The sequence below is a fragment of the Sparassis crispa genome, assembly GCF_003851025.1.
Source record: "Sparassis crispa DNA, contig_000012F, whole genome shotgun sequence".
Lineage (NCBI taxonomy): Eukaryota > Fungi > Basidiomycota > Agaricomycetes > Polyporales > Sparassidaceae > Sparassis > Sparassis crispa.
Window position 1 is genome coordinate 444,886 of NW_020939759.1, and position 12,494 is coordinate 457,379.

General features: G+C 50.1%; 3 protein-coding genes across 3 annotated transcripts; 2 read left to right on the forward strand and 1 right to left on the reverse strand.

Moving 5' to 3' along the window:
* Positions 1 to 917: 917 nt before the first annotated feature.
* SCP_1301530 (hypothetical protein) lies at positions 918 to 3,579 on the reverse strand (the record flags this gene model as incomplete). Its single annotated transcript, XM_027763450.1, has 5 exons — positions 918 to 2,186; positions 2,789 to 2,916; positions 2,975 to 3,081; positions 3,130 to 3,291; positions 3,344 to 3,579. 5 exons carry the CDS (start codon positions 3,577 to 3,579, stop codon positions 918 to 920), a joined length of 1,902 nt encoding a protein of 633 aa, XP_027619251.1.
* A 731-nt stretch (positions 3,580 to 4,310) lies between these two features.
* Positions 4,311 to 5,317, forward strand: SCP_1301540 (hypothetical protein; the record flags this gene model as incomplete). Its single annotated transcript, XM_027763451.1, has 4 exons — positions 4,311 to 4,422; positions 4,473 to 4,526; positions 4,576 to 5,128; positions 5,191 to 5,317. The coding sequence occupies 4 exons, from the start codon at positions 4,311 to 4,313 to the stop codon at positions 5,315 to 5,317; spliced, it is 846 nt and encodes a 281-aa protein (XP_027619252.1).
* Positions 5,318 to 10,097: 4,780 nt separating this feature from the next.
* SCP_1301550 (hypothetical protein) lies at positions 10,098 to 12,208 on the forward strand (the record flags this gene model as incomplete). Its single annotated transcript, XM_027763452.1, has 7 exons — positions 10,098 to 10,273; positions 10,324 to 10,644; positions 10,695 to 10,993; positions 11,047 to 11,091; positions 11,146 to 11,325; positions 11,381 to 11,519; positions 11,575 to 12,208. 7 exons carry the CDS (start codon positions 10,098 to 10,100, stop codon positions 12,206 to 12,208), a joined length of 1,794 nt encoding a protein of 597 aa, XP_027619253.1.
* Positions 12,209 to 12,494: the final 286 nt, after the last annotated feature.

Sequence of the window (12,494 nt, forward strand, 5' to 3'; positions counted from 1 at the left end):
CAGTCTTATTCTTAGTTCAATCCTTCCCTTCCATCCCGACTTGGCACTATACCCGCCCGCAGCACCGCCACCCGCCCCACTTCCTCTTTGGCTGCATTGATCCCTTTTTTGCTCAGAACCCTATCTCGACTGGATCTCCTGGATCTGCGGACATGGCCCTTATCTTACCTAGATCTGCGATATGATGTCGGCCTTCTCCCTTACATGTAGCATCTGGATGGGTCCCTACTTACCTACCTACTGAAGAGACCGCCGCACTGCCCACGGTTCACTTGCACTTTGCCATCTGGGATTCATCGACTCGGAGTTCTGTATGTAGCCCTCTCGTAATTCAAATTGAGTAGTTGCAGGACCATACACCCGAATATATTCAAGGAGATTTTTGTCGAGCGGCAGTGTCTTTACCCAAGCTAGGAATTTATAGGAATGTGATTGTCATGCACTCTGTGCTGTATGTTCAATGCCGCCAATTCCTTTGTGCATCACACTGTGCAGTGGTGCACCATCACGCTTGATGCTTGATGCTTGATGCTGTGCGCTGCGCAGTCATTCACGATGCATAATGATGCATAGTGAACGCCACATGGTGTGCACCCTGAGTTGTCCCGTTCAGCGTAGTGCCTTCCGTTATGTATCTCACTGTTGTATGTTAAGGCTGCAAACATAAATGCATTATTTACAACCTAATTACTACAGTAACAAGATATCACAAGCACGAGTACCAAGAAACGGGCACACAAGATAGACTACGTAGCGAGCACCGACACAAGACAGAATATCAAGAAAGCGAAGAAGATAGAGAAATATGACCCCAAGAATGTAAGCATGATGAATGATGAGTGACCAAGAAGTCCAAGAAAATGAATATAAGACGCGATCATAATTCACCGCACATACATATCAGCACAAGACAAACCTCATCGTTTCTTTCGCTTCGGCCCATTGGCAGTGTCCCCCGATTGCCCTTCATTCTCTTTTACTGTTGACTTCCTCTTCGTCATCTTGGACCCATTTTTTGCAGCTGACAGGCCAAACCTTCTCACCTGAGCAGCAGTCAGCTGCCATATCGAGTCCGCCGTCGGAGGGACCTTGTGCGCATGAGATGGGCAAACCAATGCTGAGGTAGGAGGTGTCTCTCCAGTTCCAGGTGGATCGGACATGGCGCTGTCCTCAGTTGGTTGCGGTGGAGGGAGAGGCTCGCCTGGCTGAAGAGCCGCAGTATTGCTGTGGGACTGGACGTTACCTGAGCTATTGGGCGTAGTGACCTCCGGAATCATGCATGCACTTGAAGGAACCATGTTGTCGGGCCCAGCAACCATAGCGGGAGGGATGATCTGTGCAGACCCGGACCCAGACTGCTCGGTAACAGACAAGGATGTTGAGATGGAGGAGTGTACCATGATCGTCGAGACATCAGCCTGATAGGGAACGGATGCGCTGGTAATACCAGAGGCTGAACCGGCAGGGATCACAGGTGGAATTATATGTACAGGGACCCCATCTGGACATACAGCAGCGGCATTGTTTCTAGACATGGCAGGCGCGACAATGGCCACGGAGACTGGATCAGCATCGACAATGCTGGTGGCCGGCAGGTTTTGCTGGAAGGGAATTCCAGGCTCGAGTTGGACAGGCCAGCGTGAAAAGGGTGTTTGACCCCAGTTGTTTGACGGCTCGGGCAGCCGGAGCCGAGCAACATCGTGAATGTCGCACACCGTCGAAGAGGCCGCTGACGTGCCGACACCCAGATTGAGGTCATTGATAGCCCAATCTGTCATATCAGGCGTCCACGATGCAGGGTTGAAGTTCAGCCAGGGAATCTGTTCGCCTTCAAGATCCGACATTGATGGCCATGGGACACCCCAACCATGTGGCGGAAGTTCAAGGGTGCTGTTTAAGTCAGCAGGCACATACCCCGAGTTGTTGGTCATGTCGAATAAGGATGGACCAACGGGGTTTGCCACATGAATAAAGGCGCCTTGTGACATTGAGGACGAGGGCGAAAGCAGTAAAGAATGCAGCAATGGTGAAGAATGCTGCAGTGAAGAAGAGGGGCATGGTGAAGAAGGGGGTAGTGATGAAGACAGTGGTAATGGTGAAGACGGCGGCAATGGCGAAGAAGGCGGCAATGATACGGAAGGCAGCATGGGCGACGATAATTGCGGCGTCAGGGGCTTGGCCATCAACTGTGAGGAGGAAGCTCATGGTGGGTAGTGTATGGCATGGGTATTGCCAACCCACATGGGTTGTAAGTATGGGTATCCATGGGTATGGGTGTGGGTCAGCAGTAAGTAACTCATGGAAACCCATGGGCCATCTTATGGGTTTGTTATAAAGATAGGGTTCCAGAAGTGTGGTGGTGGCATAACTGTACAGTACCTTTATTAGGTAATTCAAACCTGGTATCACACACAGCCATCTCATCACTTCAAAAGCATGGCAGGTGACAGTGCAAAGACTTGCATACTGCTATTGTACTATGACTCCCACACTGCAACCCATGGGATACCCATGATGGGTCTTGACCCATACAGACCCATAGCTGACCCATACCCAACCCATGGAAAACCCATACCCATGTGATGGGTATGGGTTTTCTGTGGGTATGGGTGTGGGTATACCTTATCAGACCCATGGAATACCCATGCTAGACACTAGTGGTGGGGATGGAGAAGCCCAATTGGTCTGTGGGAATGAACCATTAGCGCTGTCAATAAGGTAAAGCCCATTCAGATGTGGTAGAACTGTCACCGGGGACTGGATTGGTAGAAGAGGATAGGGCACCCACATCTTCGGTTGATGCCATAGTAATATCTACAGCTGATGATGGCCCGGCGGCATCACTAGCTGTGATTGTCATGCTCACATCCGGCTGAGAGAGAACTTCGAGTGCACGCTGCAATCGAATTTCTGGGGCTGTGCAAGGTTGCTTCAATGTCAGAGAAGTAAAATAAACATATGTTTTGAGACTTACAGAATACGGTCTTCAGATGCTCGATGAACACATTCATGAACTGGGCCATGACGCCTGGTTGGACGTCACCAAAAGTGTGACTGGTCTCGTTGGTTCCAAAATGCATCCTGTAGGAAGTTATGCATAGCATATGCATAACGTATACATCAGCTGACATGAACACAGGGATAAAGGAGACAGGTACACACGCAAAGGTAATGATGTCCCCACCCTCCTCAGGACAAGGTCCTCCAGCGACTAGCATGATGTGCAAACCCGAGTCTTCCGCCATCTTGTTCAACACTTGTTTGAAGACAATTGGCATGTCGTCAATTGCACTACATCTTCGGTCAGTACATAAATTCTCGATGGTCTGAAAAAATAACTCACTCTTGGTACTGGCAGGGACTGATCTCCGCACCACCATCATTGTAATTCCCATCGCTGCCCGCAGCTTTCTTCCTGGCCTCAACTGCATCCAAGACTTTTTGTTTCACCCATTCTTCCTCCGCTTCGAAACACTTGACAGTGACACGGTTAACGAGGTTCAACGCTTCACTGTGCGATGGTTTCTCAGATTGTTTTGCTGCCTCAACATGAGTCTTGATTCTCTCTGCGTAGAACATCCGTGAGTATTCCTCATGGACTTTGAGAAGGCGATGCTTGGGTTTGGCTGCCAAGCTGGTCAGTGTCACAGGCGTGGCTCGTACTACCTTACGACCATTTTTCGGCCGATGCCAGTTGAACCAAGTTTTTATTTGCTGTATTATACTTCAGAGTGTGCTCTTTCGTACGAATAATACTTACTTACATGTTGTCGCTTCTTCATGGCTTCATGGAGTGCTGTTCATTGTTCATCTGACAGTGCGCGCCCTTGACCATGTCTGGCCCAAACAGCTTCTCGCATTCAGGGAATGTTCTGAAATACTCCGCGTACAAAGGAGGCCAGAATTTTGGTATATCATGGCGTTTTTGGTGCTCCAGAAAAGACGGTCGCCGGAACAAAAGGAATTCAGTCTCGGTCTCAGTTGCCCAAGGCTTAGCTGGCATGGTAGGAGGTTTAGAAAAGAGGGCGGCAGACATACCATTTTTGTGCTAATAACATCTACCTCACCATGAGCGCGCCGATATGCCTCAGCCAATGAACACGTGCATACGCCACCATGTGCAGCAACCTGTCATTTGTGCGTAAGTGGTAAGGAAGTGTCCTGTTAGGTCAGGATGCATAATGGGTCGTGGGACTCATGGCATGACGTTCGTTCACTTCCTGCCTTAAAGCTCAGACAGGACCTTGAGCAGGTGTCCGATCCCACTCAACCTTGAACCCCCACCATCGCTCCTCTTCTCCCCCTGCACCATGATCGCTCACCAGAACGTGAGGCCCGGAGTCACACCATCGATTCCGGCCCTTACGTTCTCGATCGAGGACTTGTTCCAAGCCCTCACGCTGATAACTGGCCGCGACTTTGGTAGGTACCTCATTGATATATGAAGCACTCAGACTCACCAGCTATTGTAGATGAAGCTTGGCACCTCGTCGTGCTGCAGCTTGTTGCAAATGAAGCTGCTGCTGGTGAGTAACTGCATGCACTAAGGCACCAGGACTCACCATGCTCCAGCAGACACAGATGCTGCTGCTATCATGACCACGCCAGTCACAGCCCCCATCATTGCTGCTCCCACTGCAGCCACCATTGCAGCCCCGGCCGCAGCAGCTGTCGTTGCTGCTCCTGCTGCTGCTCCCCCCATCATTCCGGCTGCAGCCCTCATCGTCGCCGCTCCTGTTGCAGCTGCTGTTATCGCCGCTCCAGCCGCCGCCCCTATTGTTGCCCCTCCAGTGGCTGCTGCAGTCGCCGCTGCTCCTGTCATCAATGCTCCCGTGGCTGCCCCCATCACTGCTCCTCTGATTGTCACCCCTGTCATTGCAGCTCCAGCTGCCCCGGTCGCAGTTATTCTCAACGCTGCTCCAGTTGCTGCTCCGGCAGTTGCTGCTGGCCCCACGGCTCCTGCTGCCACTGGTGGTGGCAACGCACCTCTGCCGAACAATACTCAGGATGTCCTGAGAGCTGCCATCCAGGCAGCTCTCGCTCAGGCTAACCAGCCAGTGCCAGTGCTTCCAGGCAGATGGTATGTGGTCACTCGGGGACGTGGAGCGATCGGTGTGTTCCAAGGCTGGTAAGTCGCTTTTGCCGGTGCGAAGTAATCATTGTACTTACCTGAAAAACTGTCACTGGAAGGCACAGCATATCACCTCTTGTGTCTGGCATGCCCACGGCCGTCTGTGAGCACGTCGCCAGTTGGGATGTCAGCTTCCAGCAGTTCCGTGAGGCAGTCGCTGCAGACAACGTCCAACTGTTGCCGTGAACTTGCCATTATTGCGTATCAGGCCAATGCGCGACGCGCTGTATTAGCTTGCAACATTTCTTGGTAGTTCCATATCACAGTGCATGTAAATGTAAATGTCAAAATTGGTTGTCCCACATACTGTTAGTGGGATAGCGTCGCATCGCATGCCTCTCGTCTCACAGCAGAGAACGTTTTAGTGTGCCCACACTCCCACACAGTCAAGACGAACCAGTGGATTGTACTCTGTGCACTGTCGAACTTACCTGTGCGAACCCATGGGCTGTCGCCCGAAATACCTGACCAAAGCAGCTGCAAGGCAAGGGCACTGTGATGCCAGGCAAAGGTACAATGCTACTAAATTGTGAGATATCCCAGTATGTTCGAATGCACAAAGAAATAATGGACAACACAGGGAGGAAAAAACCCGGACGGAGCAGAATCGGAGAGCATACACATGGCGCAAAGGAGAATTCCTGAGCCCATTCTATCCTCCCCCCTCGATTACACTGCCAACAAACCTCCTCGAATATGCACGCCAGACATCGCCTATCTCAGCAAGTGAGGAATATACACCCGACCTTGGCCTTTGGACGTCACCATATGTGTTCAACCCAACTGGGCTGTACACCAACGTGGGGGAGAGTCCAGTTGCTGAGGGAGAGGACGCAGAACTGTCGAAGACACTTGGGTTTCGGCAGTTTGAATTGCTGGTCGAAGCAGGTTGGGAGAGGTCAATGATATGGGAGGGCAAGAAGACAATACCAAGTCAAATAGCCATGATGGAGAAGGAGATTGTGGCATGAATGGCCGCATGGGTTGAGCTGCGGGATGGAAACTGGCAGGACAGGAAGAGTGCCATTGGGTGAGAAGTCGCGCTGAGCTGGGGAGCCAAAATAATATGTACTCTGGCGAATGAGATCCAGGTTATCAAGAGGGGAAAGAGGAGTACGATAGAGTGTATGCCGAGGGCAGACTGCCCTGGCAATGTATGAACTATTGAACGCGGCATGACTCCAATATTGACTTGGCCTCCCTTTGACGTGCTTGGCTGTTCAAAGTACTGGTGCTCACTTCGATTTGGAGCATTTCACCTTGCAATGCACTTAGGGCTCAACAATAGTTGGTCAGCTTATGTGTCATATTCAGCTCTATGTATCTACACCCACAATGAGCTTCGTTCAGAGCCAGAGGATGCGTTTCTTGGAATGTGCAGGCCTTCAGCAGGATCGTTATTCGCACTCTGATTGGCCGAGGGCCTACTGCTGATAACTCGGGTTGTATTGGGTGCCCTCTGGATGCGCTCATGTGCGATGGATCTGAATGGAGTCTGAAATCCAAAGCATCCCTCTATAAAAGCCAGGCTCATCAAACAAACACTTTCTCCCATCTTTTCCCCCACTTCCATGTCCTTTCCTCCTCCTACTGGCCTCGTTGCTTGCCCTTCTGTCTCTGCGTATGTACCTTCACATGCTCCAGTACCCTCTTCCTCATTGTTTTTACCCATCTTGCCAGGCCGCCGAGAAGGAGATGCAGCAGACCAATATCGCACTTGCCCAAAGCTCATCGATTCTGTGGGTGATAATGAGGGAAGCTCAGGCTCCTTCCTCTGCGGTGGCGAGTAACTTGCATTTGTGGGCCCCTCTCCGGAATGGTGGAGTCACCTGGTGATGGGGAACGTGATCAGGTTTGGGTTCTGGGCTTGTGGGGTAGGCTGATTGTCGCTGTGTGTTGTTGTATAATTGTATGTGTTTGTCGTCATCAGTGATCATTGTTATCTGCTCATTGTTGGTCGGGGTTTGGGTTTTGGGCTTGCGAGGTAGGCTGTCGCTGTGTGTCATATATTGTTTGTCGTTCATCATTTGTGCTTGTCATTGTTGGTGATCATTGTTGCCTGTTCATTGCGCGACGGTCCATGTGTTGTCATATTCGAGGTACGGACTTACGTAGATGTTGTCATGCTGAAGTTGTGGTATCATCGGAGGGTGGTAGGGGGTTTATTTATGGGGATTTGGCGCACGGGCTTCGTTTGTGGCATAATAAACTTTTTGTACTGTCTCGATTATTGCCGATTTCAGAAGTCTTGTCGCGCGGCCAAATATACACAAATTTCCGCCTGGGTGACCTCCAACTTTGAACGCAGATATCTCTTCAACGGCAGGGCCGTTTCTCTCGATTCTTGCATTTTCGGACTCTCCTGGTCAGTGCGCAGGGCATGGTATCAAGAAATATCTCGTCTCTCTGCTATCTCTGTTCGCTGTTTTTGGCAGCTTCCTTCTGGCTCAGAAGTGAGTTTGTCATCATTGGATGGGTCGGAGAACATCGGAAGGTGGTGGAGACACTTTGGTAGTGTGGTAGGCAGGGCAGGGATATGCATTTGTGGCCTGAGAGAGTCTGGATTGTATGTGATTTATCTTGGACTGCATAGCACATATTGTGGGGTTGCACAACTCATGCTACTGTCAAAGATTCTCATATATTTTATGTACAGAACATATATAGCACTCATGTATGGATCAGGAATGAAGGATGACAGTTCTGAAGATGGGGAATAGTGGATTCAAGGGCCTGAGTATCATACCAACTGCAGCACAACCCCTACCATCCTGAGTGCCTTCTACCATCTGCTGCTTGCTTAAAACCATCCAGATATCAACATAAAACATGTAAGATATGAAAAATGCAAACTAGGGAATGTTTTTGAACATCTGGCAATGGGCTCCTAGTGCTGTGATCACAGATTGAATCCCGCAGTGAGAATAAGGACACGCATGCCTTCAAATTGCATACCATGCCCACTCTATGATCCTAAGAAGTCCTTTCAGAACAATTTCTCCAGGACTGGGACTGTCTGCTGCACGGGAAGTCAGTTCTGAGCTAGTGCGATGACCACCAGATCTGCGAGTATTGAACAGTCCGAATATGTATGTTTCTTGATACCATGCCCTGCGCGCTGACTAGGAGAGTCCGAAAATGCAAGAATCAAGAGAAATGGCCCTGCCGTTGAAAAGATATCTGTGTTCAAAGTTGGAGGTCACCCAGGCGGAAATTTGTGTATATTTGACCGTGCAACAAGACTTCTGAAATCGGCAATAACAGAATTCAACTTGAGAATGAATGGACTGCTTTTGCTGTTTGTGTTTGCTGTTTACGTTCAACGGGCGTCTATTTCGAGGATGTTATTATTTTCTAGTCATTCTAATGCCTATGTGCACTGTCAACCCTCTTATGCATCATCCTTTGCTTCTGTGTTGTGTGTACTGACAGTTGATGAAGTGCCACAGTTCGCACCCACTTCGTTGGTATGTCGTGAAAGCATTGCTCGTGCGGTCAACCCCATTGGCTGAACATATTGTATGTTAAAGTTCTCCCATCTCGTCCTGTGGCAAACACCAGTCCTTTGGTGTGGGATGCAAGTGAAATATTCTCAACTACCAGTGGTGTGTATGACCCGCATTTGTCCTGCACCGTCGCTCATGCCAAAATAGCAGCGACAAGGCATATTTCGTGCCCAAATCTCACACGAAGTAGTGTCAATGTTGCAACCACATGGTCACGACATCGACATCGACAAATTCTGGGCATTCCATAGCTGGTTTTGGCCTATCGCACTATGTGTGTGGGCGTTGGCACAGTTCCCTCTCCCAACCTCAATGTTCCATTCAGCAAAATGCGCTCGATGTAGTGGTGCTCGCATCGAGGTCTACAGGTCTCTGCAGCCTGACCAAGCTGAAGCTTCGGAACAACACAGGTTCAAACCATCCACTATTCTCCAGCATCACACTACCTATTCCTTTCGTGCCAATGGCAAGGTCTCGATGTGGACTTCCTTCCTGGACACCGTAGATGTTGCTAGGAATGCAACATCTCCATTGATCTTTTCAGTTGGGGACGAGATGCTCTTAGACTCTGCAAACAACGCAGACAATGAATACCTGGAAGGTTGGCAAGATAGGTATGCTGATCTAGACATTGAGTACATACACCAAATCGAACAAGACGACATGGAAGGCCGGTCTCGGAAGCGTACAGCTGCAGTAAGGATCTGGCTCCTTACCGCGGATTGATAACATTATACTCAACGGCATGGTAGGATAACCCGCTGCTGCAGTGGATCCCCGACATTGATGAGTGGCTAGCAGAGTTGATCTGTTTGGAGGGGCAATGCGGGCATACCACCGAGCTTTGTCCTGTTTGCCAGACTGATCAAGCCACAGTGTGCTGTGAGGATTGTCAGGATTTGAGACTCTACCATACTAGATGTACAGTGGAGAAGCACGCTTGCAGTCCTTACCACCAGCTGAAGGTGTGCAGTTAATTCTGTTCGTCCTTTGATTGAGTTCTAATCACCATGTAAGGCTTGGACCGGTGTTCATTTTCGTCGAGAGACACTCAAACAGCTAGGGCTGCGTGTGCAGCTCAGGCATGATCCCGGGGTGCCATGCGCCAATCCTGTCCGCGCTTTTGGCGACGATTTCGTTGTTGTCAATCTCTCCGGGATTCACGAAGTAGGCCTGGACTTTTGTGGATGCGAGACGGTGCAGTCTCACCCTGTCCAATTACTCCGTGCTCGCATGTTTCCTGCAACATCCGTGGATCCCAAGACTGCTGCAACATTCCACCTCCTGGAGACATTTCATCTCATATCTGCACAGTCAAAGATCTCGGGATATGAGTTTTACACAGCGCTCGCCTGACGCACTGATAATACAGGCGTAAATCCACCCAAGGTCAGCTTTAGTGCATGTTGCATGAAACTTGAGTTGATGTCCACTAATCGCAGGATCGATATCCTGCTTTCATGCGGATGATGCGGGAATGGCGACATCTCAAGATGCTCAAGCACGCCGGACGTGGTCATGACCCTGGAGGTGCTGCAAGCACTCTTCCCGGGAGTTGTGTGGTACTCTGCCCAGCCTGTCCCCATCCGGGGAAGAATTTACACGCAGACTGGGCCATAGCACCGAAGGATAAGAGGTAAGTACACACAAAGCTTGTCATTTCCACATTGAACAAATGTTGTGTAGCTGGCTCTATAGGCTGTTCCTATGTATTGACGCCAACTTCTGCCTCAAGCGCAAGAAAGTCTCATCTGATAAGGTGGATCCAGGCCTCAACCATGGCTACACATACTTCGTGGAGGAGAAGTCTTACAAAGACCACCTTCACATGTATGACAAGGTGTTCCCCGACAACATCAGTACATGCAACAATCATGACGCGCTGAAACTCGCTAGCATGAAGGGAGCCCATCAAGGTACGGCTGCCAGCGGTGTTGGGACTGTGGATTGCGCACGCCATGACATGAAGCATCCGTACTCGGTTGGTGATTTGCAGAAGGGAGAGCGGTGAGTAAACAGGTTCCTACAGTGCAACTGCCCTGACGTGGATTACACAGGTACATGAACATGACTACCTATTCTGGTCTACAGTCGGTCAGCACAGTCAATATGGAACAAATGATATTGTCGTATCGTACGACATCGTCTGTCAGTGGTCAAAAAACATCTGGAATCGCTTTAAACACTACGGCCTGCCATCTGGACTCATCAACCACGATTTTACATTTGTTATTCCCAAGTTCCATCTTCTCACACATCAAGAATCATGCTGAGTCGCCTGCTCTTTCAACCTCCTCCCGTGGGTCGCTCGGACTGATAGTGAAGGAGTCGAGCGAGAACACGCATCACACAATCTGTATGCCTCAAGTACGAAGGAGATGGGCCCTGGCTCTCGTCGCGATATTTTAGACGATGCGTTTGGCGACTATAACTGGCGCAAGATATGTAACACTGGTAAGTAAATAGTTAGTCACTTCAAAATATTGAATACTAACCATGTACCCTCAGCGCGCACGTTTCTGGCGAAGGTCAAGACTGTGGTACAGGAGCATTGTGAACATATTGCCGTGTTTCAAGACTTCGATTCTGTTATGATGGCAGAATCATCAGCCGAAGGGTGGAAGGACATGATTGAAGCCTGGGAGATCGATTCTATGGCTCCAAATCCATTTGTGGTCACTCGGCCTAGTTAGTCTGAGAGTCCCCGCTGCATTGTACATACACTGACTTCCGACATCTACAGCTATAACACTTGCCGGTGCACGTCTCCAGCTGGCTGAGGAGGAAGCAGCCAATATCAATGAAGGATGGGGTGTTATGGTACATGAGGAGGTATCTGCAAGTATGATGATCAACAATGGTCTAGATCTAGAAGAATGGCAGTAAGTGTTGAACCGTTGCATAGGATGTTAGTTTTACTGACGGCGATGGCTTCAGACAGCGTCTCCGAGTTGATGTGGCAGCTCTCAGTCAACATGCAACCGAGCTCCAATGCACGAAGATACAGGAGAGGCACAATGTGCTTCAGCACAGGATCGAGAAATGGTATGGGGTTCAACGACTGTATATGCCGGGTGTCGATGTACTGCGCACACGCACGGCTGCATCTCGGGAAACACCTTTCATGGCCCACGACATGCCGCTGCTTTTGCCATTCACCGTCCAAGGACAAATGGCTTGTGACTCTGCTTTGATGGATGTCGAATGGCGCCTTCGCTACGCACTTGCGAACGACATCCTCAATAATCTCCGTCGTCACCTGCAACTCCGCTCTCACATGTTTATATACAAGGATCGCTTCGTGCGTGGCCAGCAAGAGAACACACGTGCGAGGACCACTATTCAATCTGTCGAGGACACAGTTAATGCGGACACCACTCACTATTGTACTACCTTTACGGCCCTTGTAGCATTGGCTGTACCTCTTGCCAAGAGTGGTTGGCAAGCCGAGTTGCATCCGCTCAATCCGGCGGATGTGCGTGGGATGACGGAGGTGTTTCTGAGGAGAGCGAAGGTACCAGGACTCTGTCCTGGGTCTGGATGGCTCCAGGAGCAGGCGATAGCGTGGTAGGAGATACACAGGATGGTACATGCAACAGTTTGTCTCTTCAAATATGACTCAAATAATTGTCTGTAGCTCTTCGGATAGAATGGTGCAAGGCCCGAGCTCGAGCTCATCAGTGGACAGAGGAATGTCAGCTACTCGAAGAAGAGATGCGACATGTCTTAGCATTTCAAGACTGGATGGCCTCTTGGTGGCTGGACCAGGCGGAAATGAACACGGAGCAATCGCCGGAACACGACGAGGGCTGCATTGCATATGCACATCGGCAGGCGGATATTCGTTGGCGCATGCG